This window comes from Neovison vison, chromosome X, assembly GCF_020171115.1.
Source record: "Neovison vison isolate M4711 chromosome X, ASM_NN_V1, whole genome shotgun sequence".
Classification (NCBI taxonomy): domain Eukaryota; kingdom Metazoa; phylum Chordata; class Mammalia; order Carnivora; family Mustelidae; genus Neogale; species Neogale vison.
Genome location: NC_058105.1, coordinates 7,355,614 through 7,378,652, shown reverse-complemented (window position 1 = coordinate 7,378,652; position 23,039 = coordinate 7,355,614). Strand labels below are relative to the sequence as shown.

General features: G+C 47.9%; 1 protein-coding gene across 1 annotated transcript; it reads right to left on the bottom strand.

Annotated features, from left to right (window-relative positions):
• Nucleotides 1–634: 634 nt before the first annotated feature.
• Nucleotides 635–17,062, bottom strand: GABRQ (gamma-aminobutyric acid type A receptor subunit theta). The gene is made up of 10 exons (XM_044235561.1): nt 16,914–17,062; nt 14,768–14,856; nt 8,529–8,596; nt 6,630–6,850; nt 5,175–5,257; nt 4,571–4,708; nt 3,905–4,057; nt 2,228–2,478; nt 982–1,438; nt 635–918 (listed from the first exon to the last, which is right to left on the bottom strand). Exons 1-10 carry the CDS (start codon nt 17,060–17,062, stop codon nt 635–637), a joined length of 1,893 nt encoding a protein of 630 aa, XP_044091496.1.
• Between the last annotated feature and the right edge of the window lie 5,977 nt (nt 17,063–23,039).

Sequence of the window (23,039 nt, the reverse complement as noted above, 5' to 3'; positions counted from 1 at the left end):
CAAGCTCCTGCTGGAAACATGATCTCTCACTTTGACATCTCACTCAGTGGGGAAGAGGCACTTTCAGATATCCCCAAGTCACCTAGAGCCAGCCCCCTGCACTTTCACACGATGGCTAGTGCTCCCCCTGTGTACCCCTGCTCAACCTAGCTTGACTTTCTCTGGTGAAACCTTAATCAGGGGGTGAGCAAGGACTCAATTCCTAGGAGGGGAAAAATAGAAGAAAAAAAAGTAATGTAAAAGGAAATTCAACACATCATGGGGCTGGGGAGGGGAGCAGAAAAACTCCCAGAAATGTTTACGCATAAGGCTTGGATCCTTCCTCTGTCTCCCATCCTGGCTTTGTCCTCCAAGCATTTCCAGGGGCTTTTCTGTGCTTCACAGATGTTAGGAGTCTTTGAAAAGGTGATAGTCCTCTCGCAGAAAAGGAAAATCAGTGTGCTGCGATACCTTCAGCTCCTCCTCAGTCCCTTTCCTTCCAGCTAGAACACATCCTTTTCAACTACTTCCCACCTCATGTTTATAAAGAGAAGGGCGGAACTGATTCAACTGTCCAAATAATCACAAAATAAAGTGAACCAAGAAAAGAAGGCAAAATGGAATCAGGAGGAACCTTGAAAGGGGCACTATGGGACTAATAGATATGATATGCCCAGTAGACAATGTTGAACACCACAAAGGCAAGAGGGAAGAGGATCCGGGACCACTTGTCGACCTGAGGGACATAGTCAGGGTCAAAGAGCTTGGAGGAGAACACTTCGCTGAAGGAGCACCTAGGACTCGGGGGGCGACTGTCATCAGACTCTGAGTTACTGTCCTTGTCTTGGTCAAAGCCTGGGAACCCCTCAACATTAAGGCTCCAGGTACTATCAAGATTGCGCCTAAGTTGCTTCTCAAGGTCAAGGTAGCCGCTCTCAACTCTGATGTCATCAGGCAAGCTACGGATCTCCTCAAGGTCGCTACGGATCTCCTCGAGGTTGCTACGGATCTCCTCAAGGCTGTAGCTTGCTTCCTGCACACACCTGTGGCCATAGACAAGCAGCTGCCTCCCCCTAGGGCCATGGCCATGACTCTCATCCGAGCTCAAGTTCTCTTTGGGATCTTCTGGGTCACGAGTATCAGCATGGCCATGGGCGTCAGCACGGTTGTGGATTTCAGGACAAATAACACCGTCATCAGTCTCAGAACCACTAAAGTGAAAGCCATAGCTGTGCAGGGCCTGCTCTGAGGTGGAGGGGCGATCACTCAGGCTTTCCCTAGAGCCCGTCCAGGCCTGCTCCGAGAGAGAAGAAAGGGAGCTAAGGCTTTCTGAGGTGGCCAGTGGGGCCTGCCCTGGGATGGAGATCAAAGAGCTGAGGCTTTCTAGGCTGGCCAGGCAGTCCTGCACTGGTCTGGAGGAAAGAGAGCCACTTTCGTCTTCTATGCTAATCTGGTCACCCTTCAGGGAGATGGTAGACAGACTTCTGACTTCGGGACGGTCATATCCTACATGAATAAGCACCGGCGGTGGGGAGGGAGGAAGAGGGAGAGGGCTTTCCTCGTCAGCACTCGCAATGTGACTGGTGATCTTTTCCACTGACAGAATCATCTCTTCCCGGCATCTCCGGCGTGCAAAGGGCTGAGGAACAGGACCAAGAGGCTGTTAGCATGTAAGACAAACCCGCGGGGGCTGCCCAGCCTGTGTCTCCCTGGGGCAGCTGCTCTCTCCGCAGTGCTATGTGGTGCAAGGAGCCAAACCTCCTCAGGCAGGGGGGGCCGGGCTCCCTGTGAAGGAAGCGGGTGCCGCCGGGAGGTAATGTACTGCCCGCGAGCGACAAAAGGCTCAGCATGGCTTTGGGAATTGAAAGAGCGAAGGAAGGAGGGGGAGGCCGGCTCCTCCGGTGTCTTTCTCTTCCTTTCAGCCTGCCTGTGCTCCTCTTCCCTCTGTTCCATCACCAGCCCTTGAAAGTACGCGAAGTGGACTCGATTTGAAGTCAAAGGGTCTGGGAAGATCTAGTTCTGCCACTTACTGCTTTGTGACCTTGCGACAATGATTTGACCTATAAAGGAGTGACGATAAAGTGTTCTATTTCTTTGTTATCTGACGTGTGTGTGTGTGTGTGTGAGTGTGTGCCATGTGAGGATTAAGGGAACTACGAACTGCGAAAGGGTCAGGGGCTAAGCTCAGGCTTAAGAAGGTGCCCGATCCCTAATCAGGGAAAGCTGACTGTTGGTCAGAGAGCCAAACCTGCAGCATCACTTCCTGGTAGCGGTAGCGGGCTATGACTCTTCGGGCCCTCCTGTGTCGCCTTTGGTTGCGCCTGGATCCTCCTCGGCTGTAGAAAAGGTAGTTGATGGAGACATACTCCAGCAAGGACAGGAACACGAAGAAGAAGCATACGACCATATAGATGTCGATGGCCTTAATACAGGCCACTTGGGGGAGTTTATCCCGCAGATGAGAGTTGATGGCGTTCAGGATGAGCATCGACGTCAGACCTAGAAAGAACATGGCACAGGGTTAGCCCCCTCAGGTGGCTGAAGTTCTTGGTAAGCCATTGGGCCCATATCCTACAGGAAGGGGGCAGCCATCCTCTCTGGGGCTGGGAGAGCCCGCAGCCGAAGGCCTTCAGCTCTCTGGGCCTGGGGACTTCGCTCAAGTGCTCTCTTTGCTCTTTCTCCCCAGCTTTACACCCAGCCTGTGCTTTGATGATTCTGTGATTTTTCTCATTGCACTTAGGATCAAGTCCAAAGTCTCCAGCCATGGTTTCACAGAGACTTACACCTCCAGCCTCTTTTGCCCTCCAGCGCATAGGCTTTCTTTTAGATCATGTCCCTCAGAAAGGTCTGTGAGCCCTTAAAATATTACACAAATATCAAAGGTTTAGTCCAACATGTGCTACTAAAGGACTCTGCCCCATAGATGGTGAAGAAAAAACCAGACCTGGATGTGGGGCCCACTGGGACCAGATAAACTTGGGAGCTGATTCCGTAGGCCCCACCCTGGTACTATTTGAAACCTCTGGTTCTCCCCGTTGCTTGGACATGACGTTCTAACTGCTTGAACTCGAATTGCAAGGTCTTTCCAAGTCACCCCTCCTCTCTCTCTGCAACTCCCCTATTTCCCCACAGCTCCTACCCCAGGCACGCTGTGACTCAGTCCCCTTTTAGGGCCCCTGTATCTTTTTTTTTTTATTAAAGATTTTTATTTATTCATTTGACAGAGGCACAGCGAGAGAGGGGACACAAGCAGGGGGAGTGGGAGAGAGAAGCAGGCTTCCCGCTGAGCAGGGAGCCTGATGCGGGGCTCGATCCCAGGACCCTGGGATCATGACCTGAACTAAAGGCAGATGCTTAATGACTGAGCCACCCAGGTGTCCCACACTGTGTCTTTTGATAGCAATTTCATGTTTTAGTGAATGACAAGTCTTATGCCTCTGCTTCCTACAAGTCTTGATAACCCAGTTTGAGCAAGACTTTTCTGGTGCAGTTTTAGCCAACAAGATCTGGGTCATTTCCTCCTTCGGCATCTCACAGTATCTCTCCCAGCATTCCACTAGATTACTCATTGAGGGTTAGGACTTCTCTGGAAGTCCTACTGCCATTTTGATGGGCATTTTGATATGTTGCTTAATCAAAGTTTGCTATATTGCATTTCTGATCTAAATTTGTGCCTTGTCCATTCACGTATCCAGCAAATAATGCACTCTAATGCTTTGGCTCTGACCTACCAAGATCCCAGCCCTGATGGCTTCCCCCCACACACACTTGTCTGTAATATCAGTCTCTCTGCTGGGCTAAGCCCCTGGACAAATGCTTCCCTGCTTGTGCAGTCCCATACCCCCTCAAGTATTACTCTCTTACTCCTGACTTTTCCCTGAGCAAGAGGATCCAGGTTCCCCCCTGGGAAGAGGAGAGGACCTACCAACTGTCACCCTGGCTGCAGAAGATTCATAGTTCATCCAAAACGATATCCAAGAGACAACAGTAGTGAGAACAGTCGGCCAATAGATCTGCACAAGGTAGCTGGTGATTTCCCTCTGGACCAGGAACCTCAGTATCAGGCGCACATAGGAACCTGGCAAGGAGACACACTGGTGTTAGCATTGTAGGGCTGAGGGGATATTCAGGGTGAAGTACCGGATGGAGGAGGGGAAGCCCCTAATATTCCAGCCTGGGCAGCCTGCCAATCTGACCCTATTTGCCACCTTAAGGCCAGTGACAGTGACAGTGTCTGTAGGCCCATATGGCATGGCTGATTTGTTTTCTCCTCCTTCCTTCTTCACTTGTTTCATGTCAACTGGAGTTCTGAAATAGGAGATATAGGGAATATTTCTAAGTGACAAACAGAGGGAGGGGGAGAGGCTGGCTCAAGAGAGGAAGAGCATGAACCTTTTACACCCGTAAAGCATCAAGGTTGGCCAAGGGCTTCCATACCCATTTTCTCACTTGAAGGGGGTTTTGGAAGGTGTCTAGAGCCAGAAGGAATAGGAGAGGAGGCAACAGAGAGTGTAGAGGTCAAAGGCAGACAGATGTCCAGGAGTGTTGCAGGGTACAAGAGAGAAGAAATGGGAGAGAAGATCAGACCCACCTGTGTAGAAAACCATCTCTTTGCTGGACATTGTCTTGCCCAGGAAGCTGAACTGAGGAATGTGCAGCTGCTCAGTCCCCTGGATGGCATTCCCATCACCTTCCCAGTATAACACAATGTCTTCAACCGTGTAGCCATCTGGGAGAGGGAAAGAAATAGAGTCAGTCTGAGAAAGCAGGCAGACGCAGATTTCACTGCAGCGCAGGCTGTGGAAACCAAGGGATGGTCAGAGCCTGCACTCTGGGGGCACCTTTGAGGTTTTCTGAGTCTGAGCACAAAGGAGGGGGGCACTTGGCAAGGGAATTCTCCCTTTGGAGTTTCTTGGCCAGGAAAGAAAACAGAGCAAACAGATGTGTTCCTATCCGCTAGCTTGTACATGGTTTCCCAATAGCAAGCTGTAATTTCTCCGTGGGACTGACTATTCACACATGAAAGGCCACCTTCTCCCAGATGCTACGTGTATACTTCTGTCTGTCTGTTCATCTGTTGAAGAGAGAGAGAATGCGGAGGGAGGAAGTAGGGGAGATAATGCCCTCCCTGTCACTGTCCACTCTGCCTTTGGTTTCTGCAGGAGAAAAGGAGGGGCCTTGGAAGACAGACGTACAGCTCTCCACTTCCAGCTTGCAGGTCTGCTTGTCCAGAGGGAATTTTTGCAGATCCAGGGAACAAGCTGCCGTGGTGGTAAGTCTGCAGAGGAAGAGCAAAAGGAAGGGAAAGGCGAGTCAAGCCTGGGAAAGGTGCCATTCCTGAGAAAACGGAGATACTCCAGGTACTGACCCACCTAACACGTTCCCAAACTGCTTACGCTAGCAGTAACTGCTTACTGCAAACTGCTTACTGCTTACCTCCCTCCCTCACGTTTTTCTTTCCCTCTTTTTCCTCTTCCTTTCCTTCCTCCTAGAGGAAAGCTGGGTCACAGCTGTGTAGGCGGAGAGAGGGAATGTGTATGTGACAGAGACCCCAAGAAGTCTGAAAGGAACCCTCAGGTCAGCAGGATGGGAAGGGCCCTTGAGGAGACTGGACAGAGGGACAGAAAGCGGCCTTGTTGCTGAAGAAAGAGCAAGGCTGTCCGCTGAGCACCCGCTGAGCTGCCCGGGGCGACGTGGAGCGCGAGTACGTGGTGTGCGGGCACGGGTGCGAGCTGGACCTCAGGCCCGACGCTGGCTGTGGGGGCTGCTCCGCAGCGCTCTCGTCTCTGTGCACGCGGGCCACCGGGGCTGTGCAGAACGACACTAGGTGGAAGTGGGTAGGAGCTATTCGCATCTCTAAGGCGGGCTGTGGAGAGTTGGGCGGGGGCTTCCAGTTGCCACGTGGTGTGTCTGCGAGAAGAATCTGAGGAAGGACCTTGGAGGAGCCGCAGAAGTGGCAGAAGGGAGACCTTTCAACCCTCGAGGTCATTTCCGTTTTGTACACGGGGTAGGGTGCGTGCGTGCGTGCGTGTGTGGTCCTTGCATGAATCCTCCATGCAGCTTTGTTGTTTTTTTCACTCTAGCACCTTGGACCGCGGGGAAAGGAGAGAGAAACCAAGGGACGGAGCGGGAGCACCCCAGAGAAAGAGAGACTCAGAGATGGGGGCTGAGCCCTGGTGCAACTGCCTCTTGCAGCAATTTTCTGAGCTGCGCTTCTCTCTCACGCTTGTCTTAATGATAGTTTGTAAGAGATGATGCTGCGAGGGGAGCCCAGCGACCACACGCTGGGCTCTAAATAACCCAGTGAGGATGTCCTGCTCGTGTGCCTCCTGTGTGTGCAGAGCCTTACTCGACAGACATACATGGCACACCCCGGGTCCCGGCCTGATGCAGATACGACCAACAACCGATGACCACTGCGTGGGCTTCGGCATTCATTTGTCTCCCTCCCTCGCGTCATGGAAGAGAAAAGAAACAAAGATACCGACAGAATGTACGGCTGTGGAAAAGCCCGAAGGTTTCACTTTGACTGCTAGGTAGGCTGAGTGAGGGGGCAGTTGCAAGACACCAACGGGCTCCTTAGTGTGTCCCTTACGTGCATTCATGGGCTACTCCGTGGGGAGAAGGAAGCCTGCCAGGGGAAAACTCACCGCATGCCATACCGCACTGTTCCATCTGGGTGAAGCTGAAACACGCGATTTTCCACAGTTATGTCATGCACAAAAGCATCCTTGCTATTTAGAAAGTAGCAGTCAGGGACCCACAACTTCTCCAGCATCCGATAGTCCAGGGTCAAGTTCAGGTTGGTCTCATGGTATGCTAAACGTGGATCTTTCCAGGTTTGATGAAAAAACATTGTGATCGTATAGTCCTGAGGAGAGAAAGGGACCTCCCAGTCGTAAATGAGGTTGTGTGGCTGTCCACCCTCAAAGTGTGTGTGTGCGTGTGTGCGTGCAGGTGTACAAAACACATCCCAAATATAGATGAGTACTGGGACATGTAAGAGTGTTAAATGTGAAGAATAAACTGAGCTTCATACAATTACAATCTGGGTTAAGAAATGAAATATTACCAACAACTTTCAAGTTTCAATGTGTTTCTTCCAGAACATACTCTCCACACCTACCTCCCAGCCGTATCCATTATCTTAGATTTTAGTGAGAATAGCTTTGTTGCTTTTGGTTAGCTTCATTGTCTATGTATGTATTTCTACGAAACATACTGCCTACTTGGACCTATTTTTATAAATTTTTCTTCCAAATGGAATCATACGTATGCATTCATAATTTGTTTCTTTCACTCAAAATTCTATTTGTGAGATTCCTTCATGTTGATGTCTGTAATTAAAATTTGTTCAGTCGCACTGGAGAGAACATTCTCTCATGTGAATATATTATGTATTACACCAGAGTCAACATGAAATAAAAATAATGACATAAAAGTTCCACTTTACCCCCTCAGCAAGGGAAAATGAGAGTTCCCAGGGCTCTTGCCTGGCCAGCACTGCTACCGTCTTACTTTTGACTTTTGCCCATTTGGTACGTATAGAATGGATTCTTCCTCTGATCTTATTTTGCATTTCAGTGATTAATAATAAAGTCAAACACACTTTCACATATTCATCTGGTACTTGGTTTTCTTCACAAAAGTGAAGCTCCTGTTCAAATTCTCTAATCATTTTTCTATTGTTTTAAAAATATTCTTCTTGGGGCGCCTGGGTGGCTCAGTGGGTTAAGCGTCTGCCTTTGGCTCAGGTCATGATCCCAGGGTCCTGGGATTGAGCCCGACATCGGGCTTCCTGCTCAGCGGGGCGTCCGCTTCTCCTTCTGCCTGCTGGTCTCCCTGCTTGTGTTCTCTCTCTCTCTTTGATAGATAAACAAACAAACCAACAAACAAACACTTTCAATGGCACTTCTTTGTACTGCATGTATCTCAGTCCACTCTGACTTACCCTTTTATAGTTGTTATACTGGTTTTATTTGTCTGTTCTGCTAAACAGAGGTTCTAGAAGTTTTGGCTAGACAGAATTTTTAAAAAAGATTTTATTTATTTATTAGAGGGAGAGAGAGACGGAGAGAGACAGAGAGAGAGGTGGGGAGGGGCAGAGGGAGAGGGAGAAGCCGATTCAGCAGGGAGCCTGATGCGGGGCTCCATCCCAGGACCCCGAGGTCATGACCTGAACCGAAGGCAGATATTTAACCGACTGAACCACCCAAGTGCCCCCATAGAGAATTTTAATAAAGTTGAAATTATTTATTTTTATGGCTTCTGTTTTCTACGACTTTTTAAAGAAGTCTTACCACAAAGGCACAAAGGCAGTGTTCTATATTCTTTTTTAAAACCTTCATAAGCCTCTAAACTTTAGGTTTATCACTCATTTGGATTGATTTATTTTTTTTTTTTGTTGCATGTGGCTGTAGTTTCCAAAACCTACTAAGTTCATTTATGTGGCTCTGTTGCAAGTCAGGACAGTTGGAGTTGGCTTGTGGGTCTGCTCCTTGCCACATGTTCCCTGCTCCCAGGCCCATGGCTGAAGCTGGCGTACTTACCATAGTCATTTCCGAGATCTGCTCAATACTGGAGACATACATAGATATTCCCACGGGCACAGGGGCACCTGCAACACAGGAAGACACTATTACATGCAGGGTATGATAAAGTACGGCCTCAGGAGCCAGACTGCCTGGGTTTGGACCCCATTTTGACACTTACTAGCTGTGTGACCTTGAGTAAGTTACCTAGCCTCCATAGTGTTTTCCAGAATGGCCGACGTTCCTCAGAAGGTTACAGATAGAGCTACCCCATGATCCAGTAATGGCACTACTCCATATTTACCCAAAATACAAAAATACTAATTTGAAGGGCACATGCACCTTGATATTGATATTTATTTGGCAGCATAATCTATAGTAGCCAAACCACGGGACCAGCCCAAGTGCCTATCGACTGATGAATGGATGCAGAAGATGTGATGGGATATTATTCAGCCACGAACAAGAATGAACTCTTGCCATTTGCAATGACGTGGATGGAACTAGAGGGATTCCGCTAACCAGAATAAGTCAGAGAAAGACAAATACCACAGGATTTCATTCATATGTGGAATTTAAGAAGCAAAACAACGAAAGTGGACGGGGTAGGGAAGAGAGGCAAACCAAGAAACACTCGTAACTCTAGAGAACGAACTGACGGTCACCAGAGGCAAGGGGTGGGGGATGGGGAAGACAGGCGATGGGGATTAAGGAGAGCACTTGTGATTAGAGCCGGGTGATGTATGGAGTTGTTCAATCAGTTCATTGTACACCTGGAACTCTTAGGACAGTGTACATTAGCTAACTGGAATTTAAATAAACACTACAGAAGTTACCTAACCTGACTGAGCCCAAGTTGCCTCATGGGTAAAATCGGAATAAGGACAGCACTGATCTCATGGTAACTGCGGGCCGACCGCTCAGAGCAGGGCGTGGCCCATGATATGATGAGAGGAAGGGGTCCGGGTGAAATAAAGAGAAAACAAGGGGATGAAGCACTCTTTTTCTAAATGATTTTGTGATTAAAAACTCAAGAGGGATGAGCTCAAAAACAAGAGCCAATATTTGTGCAGGAGCATACTCGCGTGAGGGCATGTGAGTATGTCCGTCTGTGAGCTAGTCTGCGTCTTTGTGTGAATGAATGTGTATGTTGTGTACACGAGTGTATATGAGTACATTCACATGCACAAGTGAATGTGTGATTGTGTTCACGTGCAGGTGAATATGTCCGTGTGTCCATGAGAGTAGGTATGTCTGTGTATGAGAATGCATGAGCACGTCTGGGTGCTTGTGTTGCGTGGGAGCAAATGTGTGAGCACGTTCAGGCATGTCGGCATGTTGTGTGGGAGTGAATGTGTGTTCAGATGCAAATGGACATGTGTGTTCGTGTGCAACTTTGAGTGAGTGAATTTGTGAGTGTGTGAGTGTATGTAAGCTTGTTAATGCGCACGGGAATGTCTGAGCATGTCCGTGCATAGAAGTGAATTTGTGTGTTCATACGTGAGTGAATGCATAAGCATGCTTTTGGGTTTGCATATGAGTAAATGTGTAAGCACAGGGAAGCATGTAGGCAGGTTGGTGTGTGGAAGAGAGTGTATGAATGTGTTCATGTGCAAGTGAATGTGTGAGCATGTATGTACTTGTGAGTTTGTGTGTGTGAGCAAATTTGTATGTGAGCATGTGAACATGAGTATATTCACATGTGTGTGAGTGAACTGGTGTTTCATGTATGTGAGCATGTTTGTGTGGGAGTAAATGTATTTCCTGTTTCCCTGTGCATGTACTTGTAAGCATGTCCACATGCGAGTGAATGCACTTTCATGTTTGTGCGTTGAAGATGCTTTTACATGAGTGTATGTATGTTTGTGTACTGAGTGGATGTGTCTGTGTGTCCATGTGTATGAGCATATTCATGTGTAAGTCTGTGTGTGAGCATGTTAAGTGCATGGCTGAGGGAATGTGTAAATGAAAGTGTGTGAGTGAATGTCTGGGAACACAAGTGAAAGTGTGAGCATGTGACTTACGGTCAGTGTCAGTGAGCACGTTCATTATGTGAATACGTGAAAGTCTGTGTGTGTGGCCCTACTTGTATGTATGCAAGTTAGAAATGTGATTAGTGATCATGCTTACATACTCACATTCACCACACGTACATATGTGGGTGTCGGAGTGTATTTGTACACCTGAAACAAAGGTGTGAGCACCTTTCTGTGCTTGAATGGATGTGTGAGCATGTTTGTGTGTGATTAAATATGAGTGTACAAGGGTGTGTTTGTGTGTAACTGAATGTGTGACCATGCCAAGGTACAAGTGAATCCACGAGCGTATTCATGTATGTTAATGTGTCCTGTGCAGGTATGAGGGAAGACGTGAGCATGTTCATGTGTGAGTGTGTTTGTGCACGGGGATGTGGACGTGTGTTCATGTGTGAGCCGGTTCATGCGTGGGCATGTTTCTGTGAACTGCTAAACAGGTGGACGTGCTTGTGTGAGCAAGCTCCGACGTGAGCTCGTACGTAAACAGCACTAGCCTGTTTGCACGCAGTCACGTGCACAGTGAGATCAGCATTTTCAGGCACGTGGGTGAATATGAGTAATTTATATGGATGAGTGAATGTGTGAACATGTTAATATGTATGTTCATGTGTGTGGACATCCAAGCACGTGTGTGGATGTTTGTATGTATGTGAGCGAGCCTGGCAGTGTGCTTGCATATGTGAGCATGTCTGTGTGTGAGTATAAGTGAATGTGGGAGCAGAAGCATGTGAACATGTTAAAAGATTTCATTTATTTATTTGCGAGAGAGAGCAGGTGTAGTGGGGTGGGGCAGAGGGACAAGCAGACTCCCCGCTGAGCAGGAAGCCTGATCCCAGGACCCGTAAGATCCTGACCTGAGCGGAAGTCAGACCCTTAGCTGCCCCAGCCACCCGGGCGCCCCTGTGCGTGAACACATTTTTGAGTGTGTCTGCGAGAACACGTTCACGCGTGTATGTGCATGCGTACGCATGTTCGTACGTACATAGATGTGTGAGCATGTATAAATGTGAGTGCAGGTAAGTGTGTATACTGAATTTGTAAGCGAACGAACTTGTGAGTTGGTTCCTGTGAGTACACGTGTGAGGGTGTCTGTGTATGTTAACATGTGAGTGTCACTGAATGTATGTCTGTCTTGAGTGTTTTTCTGTCTCCTGGCTTTCTTTTTCGGTCCTAGGTGTCAGCACTGCCCTCTCAAATGTAATAATGGATGTGAAGATATGTAGTAAACTATAAGGTGCTGTGGAAAAACACTTTTTTGTTGTTTCCTATTGGCTGAAAGCTGTCTTCCCCTAGCCCCACAGGTAAGACATCCTGCTGTATGGACTACGCCACAGCGCTGCTATGGGAACATGCGTGACCCTTGCAGTTTTAGCCTGCTGGCTTCCCTGCAGTCCGGAAGTGGAGCTGTGAAGACGGAAGAGCATTCTCCTATCCCAGGGTTTCAAGCAGAGACAAGTGATCGGGATCAGCATCTGAATGGCCGCTGCAATGTAAATGTGCCTCTCCTCTAGCACTTCAGGCTACTGTGAATGATTCTGGCAATGGTGTAGTGATAGAGGTTTCTAGAAATGTAGTTCTTTATCATAGCCTTTAGAGGGTAGAAAGTGTGTTAAGCAGGCGACAAGCCCTAGAGGGGCCATGAAGCCATCCCTGCCCCCGCCTCACTCTTGGGTCAGACTGTGCTACTCAGGCACAGTGGAGTCCTGGGGGACCCAAACCCTAAAGGGCCAGGACATAGCCTTGTCCAAGGGCCCTCAGTGGAAGGAGTATGTGGGAGCTGAAATGCAGCCCCCTTTTCCCTCACCAAGCCATGAGTCCTGGCCTGGGAATGTAGCCCGGAGGAAGGAGACCTGGGACTATTTTCCAATTTACCAATCTAGTGGGGGCACCTTGTGAAAGTTTAGCCAAGGGATCCTATGGAAGGGAACAAGAAATCTCCAGGTAAGTTGTCTAAATGCTATATCTGGGGTGATGGCATCCGTCTTACATCCCATTGTTATCCCTCCTGATGGGCTCAGGAAGGCAGAAAGGGGTTAACCACTTCTTCCCTCTTAGAAATTTTGCTACAACAAGTCCTTTCCTCCTTGGCAGCCATTAGAGTACCAGAGGAGGAAGAGATAAATGAAGGACTGATGAGGCTGTCCCACTCGCCCCTTCACTCGACACCTGTGCCGTGCCACGTGCTGAACTAGGTGAGGTCCTCAAGGAACTGCCTTTGGCAACACTGTTGAATCCCACTTCTCTTGCCCAGAAAGAAGCAGCTGGCTCTTCCTCCTCCTGCTCTCAAGGAGCAATAAGGCTCCCATAGCCTCATTACTGACCCACCCAAACTGACCACAGTTAGGAGAAGCCTCTCTCTCTCTCTCTCTCTCTGTGTGTGTGTGTGTGTGTGTGTGTACTTGAATCTCTATTTCACTTCAGACAGAGAGGAATTTGATTCTGTGTCCAGTGGGAGGCATTGAGGGAGTCCTGGGTTACCACAACACTGTAACCCCTGACCCAGTGTCCCATTGATTGGCATTCCATGCCCCTCCCCACCGCCCAGCCAGAGGACAGTTCTAGACAGAGCACGTAGTGTCTTCTTCTCTCTAAATGCTAGAAGGTCCTGCACTGGCCTTGCTCTCCCACCTTTAGGAGATTAGGCATCAGGTGCAAACAAATCTCAGTTAGCTCCGAAGATGGTGGTGCGGTGCCTTGGAGATGCCCTGGACCAGCCCCGCCTGATAATCCCCAGCGGCAGGTCCTTGCCTCTGCTCCCTCCCCCTGGCCCCTGAAGCAGTGGGAAGGGTGTGCTAGGTGTACTTGAATGGCCGTTGGTCAGCCTTTGTTGCGAAAGGTGAAAATGAGGAAACGAGAAAGTAGAGTAGCTACTCCCTTGACAGCCACCAGCGCTTGGTGCGACAGTTCCAAAACCAGTGTGTGCCCTAGCCTCTGAATCCCCCCACTGAAAGAGCCTTCCTTCTGGCCTCTCTGCTCCAGCTCCCTGATGCCCAGCGCCCACTCACCTTGGATCCCGGAGAGAGCTCCTCTCAGAGGGAGCGGCACAGCAAAGGCAACACCAGTTAAGTGTCCCACTTCCAAAGCCTGGGGCTTTGGTTTTCCAGGGGCCTCTCCAGACACATCACAGCACCCCACACTGGTGGGCTGCGCTGTAGAGCTCACTGGCTGAGGGCATTCCGAAGACCTCTATTCATATGTACAAATGTGAATTCATTAACAAAGAGCATTCGTTAACCCTTTAGAGTCAGTGTCCAGTTCCACCACCAGCAGGAAGTGGAGTGCTTTCTCCAACTTAGCCACTCTGACTTTCAGTTCTTTCTCTGTTTCCTTTTCCTTTGAGCTGAAATGTGACTAACTTCTACTTAGTACACCCTCCCTTCCTTTTGTCTGTCCTTGGTCTAGGTTTCCCGGGTGGGTGGCCCCTGGGCCAAAGAATGCTACTCCTGTTCTGTGGGGTTGGAGCAGACTGCCTGTCCCTTAACGCTGTGTGACTGAGCCCAGATGGGCTCCCTGTGTCAGTGTCCTTGTCATTTCTCATCTCTGTGCTTGAGGTCTGAGTGCTGGGCTAAGGAGTTTGGATTATACTTGGCAGTTCAATAATGCCATCAAAAGTTCGTGAGGGGATCAGGCTGGATTTATAAAGATCACACTGCTGCAGTGTGTTAAATGAACTGAACTTGGTGGGAGCTGGAGGCTTTGGGAAGGGGTGGCAGAGGTGGAAGTGCCCAGGACGCCAGAGGGAAAAGTAAACTGGACGGAGAAGCCCATGCCGTTAGTTTTGAACAGAGCTGAACAAGCTAATCAGTTTGCAAGTGTCCAAGGTGCAAAGAAGGTGTGATCGAGTAGCCGAATGTGTCCCGCCACCCCCCAGCATAGATGGAGTGGGAGATCTTGAGCCCATCCTGGGTTACTGCTTCTCCAGCCACGCTGAGGAGTGCACTTCAGGCTGTTCTAAGGGAGGGAGCCTAAAGGCCCCTTGCAAGAGAAGGCAGAGAAGTGGGAAATTGCTGGGGACAGTGCAAAAGGCCTGCAGGTTGGAAGCATGGAAGTGCTCTGAGGCAGCTTTTCCACAGAGGTAGGAAGGCGGGGCCCGTAGAGGAAAAGTATTGAGTCTGGCGAGTGCCACTGGTCAGCATCCCGAGTGAGGCGAGACACTCCTTGCATCTGTCTCAGCTCTATTCCACCTGGCACAAAGGATTCTAGTATCTCGATGCGGCTTACCTCCAAAATTTGGCCTCAGACGGACATCGTATTTCGACAGCACCCTGTCCAAAATCTTGTGAACCACAGCTTCATTGGCACAATTTTTGCTGAAACAGAGAAGTCATCAGTAAATGCCACATTCCTTCTCAGGGAGCAAACAACAAAGAACAACCCAGGTGTCAACGTGCTGGAGGCTTCTTTCCTCCTGCACACACGCCGACATATGCAGTCATACATGTACATCCATGTACGTCCCTGTACCCGTCTCTCCCTGCTCCTCTCCCTCCCTACAATGAGTCAGCCAGAAGCGCGGCGTGACGCACTCTTTTTCCCCTCCCCCCTTCCGCTTTTATCCAGAGAATGGGGCACAAAGACTGGATACTTGTTACCAGGCAGGATTGGGGAGGGGGGGCATGAGGAGGGGAGACTGTAGGGGAAGTGGAGAGGGGAGGGAGTGGGCAGGTTCAAGGCCTGAGATAAATGTGTCACTTCAACCCCTTAAGAAGCTCCATCTTGCCATCAGCCTGGATGTGGCTTTCCAGGTTGCTGGGGGTCCTTGAGGGGCACCCGATGGCCTCAGGAAAGGTCACCTTCCACCCTCAGTGTTCTCCCGCTCCAAGCTGAGGCAGCCAATTTACATTCTCCAGCTCAGGTACGTTTCCCTACATAAGCTAGGACTGGGCATTTTGTTCTCACGTCTATGTAAATCTTGTGTTTATACAACTCTGCTTTTTAAGACTTGACAAAGGGCACATGCAGCAGAAAGAGCCTTGCCCATGTAGCAGAGATTAAAGACCCCCCACCCAATCAAACCATTTTAGATTTTTGGAGCCCAAGGGCTGCCCTCAAAAAGACATGTATTCTGGGAACAAACTTCTCTCTGGCTAAGCGTATGCTTCCAGCCTAGACGTGTTTTGAGTGAGCCCATGTAATGTAAGTGCACACAGCTCAGCCCTGCAGAGAGCTGGCCTTTCTAGAATTCTCTGAAGCTCATCCAATTCACCTAGACATTCAGTGGGGCTCTTTTCTCCAAAAGGGGTTTGCGAATGAGAACAGGCCATGGGCTTCACTATGACTCTTAGGATCTTTGAGGCATTGACCAGGGAATGAACATCAGTCCCTCCAAATCACAGTGAGTGTGTGTGTGTGTGTGTGTGAGAGAGAGAGAGAGAGAGAGAGAGAGCGCGTTAGTTCACTAGCGCAGTCTGGTATGTCGGGTGGAGGACATTGCAGGGCTGTCTGCTGGAACCTTGCCAGACTATACCCCCCCTCTTTTTCCAGATTACATGTTCATTTCTGGTTTGTCATTTAAAAATTATTTCTAACCATCTTTAATGACAAAATTTTATTTTGCATCATTCCAAAGTGTACCCATGTATTATTCTCGAATTAAAACAACACATTCCCGCCTGTTTAGTACCACTCAATAGCTATATGACAGCCCTCAGGATCAGGAGCTCCTGCAAATACACATTTTTGTATGATCTACATGTAAAGTCTGACCGTTTGTTTAACATCTCTTCAGATATTTGCAGATCCAAACTTGAAATCAAACACAGAAAAGAACCACTGAATCTTCAAATGTTTTCACAGGAGTAAGTACAAAAGCACACCATCTCAGGCCACACAGCCGTTGGGTTATGCAGCCACTGATCGCACTGTCTGGGCTCCGACGAGGTCGAGTCCATAATTTCTGTCTGCGGCGTTCGAAAAGGTCTCTCACCGCTCAACACACACGCAAACATACGCACGCGCTTCGGGGAACAGACTAAAATCCTGACTCAAACAGGTGTCTCTATACTCTGTGTTTTGTGACTTGTGCATCACCCTGTGCCACTACCACCCCAACCCCGCAGGTGCCAATGGGTATGACCGGGAAAACGTGCCCAGGGCACCGTCCTCCCCCCACGCCCGGGACTGCAGTTTGGGTACATGCGGGGCTCTATGAGGCGCCGCGCTAACAGGTGGGCTTTAGCACAGAGCTCTATTTCGATCGGCCACCCCCACTCCCACCCCGTCCCCCTCCAGGGACCGGCAGGCAGGACCCAAGCGCCAGGGCTCAGCAAACCGGGTTCAAGTGACCCCAGCCCGCTCCGTCCAAGAGGCCCGAGGCCGCCCGCGCGTCCCCGTCGCCGCCATGCCCAGGCTGGCGGTACCCGCTTACCAGTTGAAGAGGCTCAGGACGACTTCGGGCACCGTAGGGGAGAGCTCGAAGTGGAATTCTGGGGTAGGACTGGGGTCGTGGCCCTCCGCGAGCCAGGTCCTGATGAGTAGCAGGAGCACGGCGGCTCGCAGCATCCCTCTGATGCCCATGGCCACACAGCTCCGGGCTGGAAGGCGCGAGAGACGGCAGGGGGAAAGGGATGGGATGGAGGCAGAGTGCGGGGCGAGAGGGAGCTGGGGGGTCGCTGGGAGTCTCTAAAGAGCCACTGGCGAGGGTATGGGAAGCAGGGAACGCGGGAGCCGAGCTGGAGCCCAGAGCCCAGAGCCCAGAGCCCAGGAGGAGCAGCCCCCCAGCAGCTCTGCCCGACGCAGCGGCCCCAGAGCGCGCCCGGCAGCCGCCAAGTGCGCTCCGTCTGCGACCGCTCCTGCCGGCGACTGGACTCCCAGCCCAGCGCCCGGCTGGCTCCGCCCACTCCGACGGCCGCGCTGACCCAACCAATCCAGCAGGGGCCGGGAGCCGCACAAAAAGGCGCGCGGGGCTGCCTCCGCCCGCAGCCTGCGCTCCCCGAGGCCCCCCGCCCCTTCAGGCCTCTGCAGTCCTACCCTGGCCAGCTTCAGACAGTGGTAGGGGCGGTGCCGGGCCTCGCGCGGCGGTGGTTGGGGTGGGGGGCGAGTGAGGGCGGCAGGGCGGGGTTGGGGGGGTGCTGGGAGGGGAATCTGGCCGCCGGGGGCAGGGCACAAATCCGCGCCTTTAGGCACCCAGTAGGTCCTCCTCTTCCTCTCTGCAAAAATGCGAAATCTGCGTTTCTCTTGGACTAGCGCGTGCCCAAGAGTTTGTTTGGGATTTTTGTTGTTGTTTGGTTTTTGAGTTTTGCGGTGACTGGCGCGAGGTGGTTTGAAAATGCCGGAGCTGAATCTGCGTTCTGAAGGAGCTGGACGCGCATATCTTACGGCTGCCCATTCCCAACCCCCTGACCCACCAGTCATCCTGCATGCCTTGCCTCTGGGTGGAGTGGTGGGGCATCACCGGGTGGGGCTTATGACGGAGCTCTGGCCACGCAGGAGTGACCCTCCATCAGGCTGGAAATTGGATGCAATAGCCCAAGAGTTTCTTAAACACTTTAATTTCTCAGAGCGCTCTTGGGCCCAAGTTTAGGTCCCTAGGACAATGCTCAGGGAACTGGAAGGACTCTGCAGTCAGGATCATGGTGAGATCTCTGTCCACAGCCAGGGCATGCAGAGCTGAAGTGAGGGTCCAGGGCTCACACCTTGAAGGGGAAAGAAAGCATAGGCCTGCGTTTCAGGTGTTCAACTGAGTTAGTCTTTGAAGAGCTGTCCAAGGCCATGCTTTTGCATTCTGGCCCCATGGTGTGGAAAAGCCTGGCATTTTGGCTTGAGGGCTCTTCCCACTACCCTGACTCTGTCTTATGAAACAAAAGGATGTCAAAGGGTAAGGAAATTCCTCCACTCAATCCTCTCTGTCATTCCCATCTTTGATACATGACAAAACATGTTTAGAAAGCTGTCCCTTGAGCCCATGGGCCAGACGGGCAATCAACAAGCAGACCTCAGTCACTTTTACTAACACTGATCCTCCTAAGGCATGCCATTGAGAAGAGTCGCAATGAAAATGAAATTCAAGGTCACTTTTCGTTAGCTAGAACATTCCAACATAAATACAGCCCTCTTTCACTTTCCCTCAGTATTTAATGAAGTGAGATGGAACTGCTTGTGCCCTACAAAGCTTCAGTTGCCTGGCTAGCTGAGTGTTTCCCACACCTTTCTTAACCATTTTAGGATCAGACTTTTAAAAAGTGCGTATCACAGTTCCCTGCTTTCTTTTAGGAACGGAACACCCTCACATCTTCCTATCCCATCTCCTTACCCCCTCTTTCCCTTGTCATTGCGGCAAATGCTCACCTTTCCACACAGGTGCAGAACTAAGGATCCATATGTCACTATCACATACCGAAGTGGGTCAATGGAACCTACTCCTGCTGCTGTTACCTCTGCTCCCATCATCCCCGCTCACCCAGGCATTCTGTACATACTGTTTACATAACAGTAGTGGCCCAAACCATCATCCCTGTTTCCTGGTTTGCCTACTTCCAGCGCGTTGTTTTTTTTTTTTTTTTTTTTTTTTTTTTTTTTTTTTTTTTGGTGTGATTCGACTTTGACTGGATGTTCAGGCAACCGCCAGCAGGTGGGAGTAGATTAATTTAGTTGCAGTATGTTCCCAGCACCTTGGAATCAAATTTCACAGACAATCCATCTCTCATTTTTCATGGAAAACAAGCCCGAAGCTTGAAGTTTTATTCCTAGGGGCCCTGTGACTGTAAAGATTGACAAAAAGTTGATGATGGTGATGTATCCCCGGGGGGGCCTTCCCACCACTTCTGCTTTCCCTAGAGGTAACGCTTGATTGAAATTTCTTTTTTTTATAAAGATTTTATAGTAATTAATTAATTAGAGAGAGAGAGAGGGAGCACAAACACCTGGTGCACATGAGGGGTGCAGGGTCAGAGGGGAAGGGAGAGGGAGATGGGGAGAAGTTTGTCAGACCATCTATGTTCTGGACCCAGGTCTGCCACATGACAGTGAATGTTCCAGTTCAACTGGAATGTAGGTAAATTTGGAGTAAGAAAGGGGTAGAGAGGTAAAAGTCAAGAGATTAGTCAGAACCTATCCTAGTGAGGACCACCCACACAGTGTGCAGTAAATAAATGAGGCAAGAAAGATTTGGATCTAATTGTACAAACTAAGAAATTTGATTTTCATTTTAGAATCAACATTAAGCTTTTGAAGGGTTTGTACGAGGGAATGATTCACTCAGAATGGTGTCTTGGAATAATCATGGCTACTTTGTAAAGGAGGAACTGGAAGGAAGAGAGATTGAGGGCAATGAAAGCTGTTAGGCAGGTATTGTATATCTCCACTTCTTGTATTGTCAGTCTAGGTAATTTTGACCAATTGTCCCAATGAAGACAAGTAAATAAACTGGATGAAACATAGGAAGAAAAAGCTAAAAATAATGAGGTTTATCTTGTCAAAATTTCAAAGGCATTTTTCACAGAAATAGAAAAATCCTGACATTCATACAGAGCCACAGAAGACCCCAAATAGCTAAAGAAATCCTGATTTTTAAACTTTGGTACAAAGCTATAGTAATTGAAACAGTATTAATGGCATTAGAAATAGACACATAGACCAGTGGGATGAATTGAGAGTCCAAAGAAAAGCTCTTGCATATATAGTCAACTAGTATTTTACAAGAAAGTCAAGATGACTTAACGGGAAGGGATAATTTCCTCAAATGGTGTTGGGAAAACTAGATAACCACATGCAGGAAAATCAAATTGTACCTCATTTTACACTGCTAACTTGAAATGAATTACAGATTTAAATGTAATACCTGAAACTGTAAAACTACCAGTAGAAAACACAGGAAAAAAAAGCTCTTTGGCATTGGTCTTGGCAAGTATTTTTTGGCTATAACACCAAAATTACAAGCAACAAAAGCAAAAATCAGCAAGTGAGACTATATCAAATGAAAAAGTTTCTTCACAGCAAAAGAAACAATCAGCAAGATAAAAAGACAACCTACAGAATGGGAGAAAAATATTTGCAAACCACACATCTGGTGAGGGGTTAATATCCAAAATACATAAGGAACTCGTAAAACTCAATAGTGAAACAAAGCAAAATAAACCCCAAACCCCCCAAATAAAAAAAAAAAAACAACCACAAACAGTCCAACGAGAAAATGGGTAGAGGATCTAAATAAATACTTTCCCAAGAGATACAGATGGCCAAGAGGTACATGAAAAGGTGCTCAACAATACTCATCATCAGGGAAATGCAAATCAAAACTACAATGAGATATCACCTCACACCTGTCAGAATGTCTGGTATTAAAAAGACAAGATATAACAAATATTAGTGAGGCTGTAGAGAAAAAAGAACAATTGTGCACTGCTGGTCGGAGTGTACATTGGTACAGCCACTGTAGAAAACTGGAGTTTCCTCAAAAGATTAAAAACAGAGCTGCCATATAATCCAGTAGTCCTGATTCTGGATATATAGTTGAAGAAATTTAAAATCAGGATTTCAAAGAGATATCAGTATTTTCATGTTCATTGCAACATTATTTACAATAGACAAGACATGGAAACAACATGAGTGTTCATCACTAGATGAATGCATAAAGAAGAGGTGATACACACACACACACACACACACACACACACATACACACACTGGAATATTATTTACCCATAAAAAGAAGAAAATCTTGTCATTTGCAACAACATGGATGGGCCTTAAGGGCATTATGCTATGAGAAATAAGTCAGACTGAGAAAAACAAATGTATGTTCTCACATGTGGAATCTAAAAAAGCTGAACTCAAAGAGATAGGGACAGAATGGTGGTTGCCAAGGGGTGGGGTTGGGAGAAACGGGGAGAGTTTGGCCAAAGGATACAAACTTCCAGCCATAAGATGAATAAGTTCTGTGGGTCTAATATACAGCATGGTGACTATAATTAACAATAATGTATTATATATTTGGAAGATCTTAAAAATTAACACCACACAAAGAAAGGTAATTACATGAGGGGATAAAAATGTTAATTAATCTTATTGTAGTAATAATTTCACACTATGTATGTGTATCAAATCATCATGTTGTACACTTTGAATTTACATATATGTCAATAGTATCTCAGTAAAGTTGGAAAAAAAAACCCTTCATAAAGCTATGAGGCTAAAATATAAAAGACGATGAGAACCCAGAGAGGTAAGTTAAGCAGTAGAAGCCATTTTTGCCATCAGGGTATTTATGTAATCAGAAGAGAGTTATGAAACTTAGCTATAGTTTTGGTGACCTCATGAGCAAAGGGGACAAAAGTTGAAGTTCAAGGCCCAAACAAATGGGAGTTTAATAGACCTTCAGGATATTGGTGAACCAGAAGTCATCAGCCCTTGCAAGGGGCTAGATGCACATCACTTAGGTGGTCCCAGGAATCCCAAGCCCTGAACTTAAACTAAAGTAGCCTTAGACAGGTAGTGACCCCTGGTGAAATACAACTGAAGAGAGAATTATTGAATTGGAAGATAGGTCAAAAGATATTGTCCATGTTTCTGTTTGGAGAAACGAATTATATAGAAAAAAGAAAAAGATGGATAAGAGACCCAAAGAATGTAGTGAGAAGTCTAACATATATCTAATTGAAGTCTCAGAAGGAGAAAAGAGAGAAATGGGGAAGAAAATGATGGCTAAAACTTTGAATCCACAAAGAAGAAGCCCAGTGGATCCTACATAGGATAAATAATAATTATACTCTTAGAGACATCATAATGAGAGTGTAGAAAATCAGAGACAAAGGGAACTATGATAATCATCAAAGTTAGAGATAATGAGGACCTAATCAAGGGCACAAGTCCAAGACATTGAGACAGGGGGATGGAAGTTAGACCTTGGTTTTTAGAATAGCTTTTACTCAAATTTCCCATGAAAGACAATTTAATAAAGGTGCTATCCATTTCATTCTCAATCAATAAAATGTATTTTAAAATTGAATTACTCAGACCAACCTGACTTGTAAGATACCTTCCCAGTTGTCATGCTTGGAAGGCCATCTTCTTATGCCTTCCTTACCTCATGGGCCATGAAAGAAGCAAATGCTCTCTTATGGGTCTGAAATGTTAGCTGCAGCTGATTTCTGAAGCTGGAAAAATGTGCTTATATAAGGCTTTCTAAGACTAAGCATAATAAAGTGAATCTTTGTAGAAAGGCAAAGGCTTCCTTTTGCTTATTCTTTCCCAAATTTTCACTCTAAGGAAGGGTTTATAAAATAAATAATTTGTGCTTTTCGGGGTATCTTAATACACCCTCCAGGGTATGTATACATGTATACTCACTGGGCTATCTAATACTTGATTGCGGTTAAATTCCTGTAGGACTTCGTATTTCTAACAAATAGAACTAAAAATGCAATGGACTGTATTCTGAGAAAGTGAACTCCTGACTTCAAACCAGAGCTTTTCATACAAAGACTGACTGAATGGCTGCCTGTCAGGGATTTCAAAATAGGAACATCAGAGTTTATGTGGTCTCCTGTACCTCTGA

What these genes read in the sequence shown, in the direction of transcription:
- GABRQ (XM_044235561.1), bottom strand. Translation starts at nt 17,062, where the DNA reads ATGGGCATCAGAGGGATGCTGCGAGCCGCCGTGCTCCTGCTACTCATC. An exon ending in AGAGATGGTTTTCTACACAG is followed by an intron (nt 4,058 to 4,570) that starts GTGGGTCTGATC and finishes TCTCCTTGCCAG; the next exon opens with GTTCCTATGTGCGCCTGATA. An exon ending in TGCAGCCAGGGTGACAGTTG is followed by an intron (nt 2,479 to 3,904) that starts GTAGGTCCTCTC and finishes TGTTCTTTCTAG; the next exon opens with GTCTGACGTCGATGCTCATC.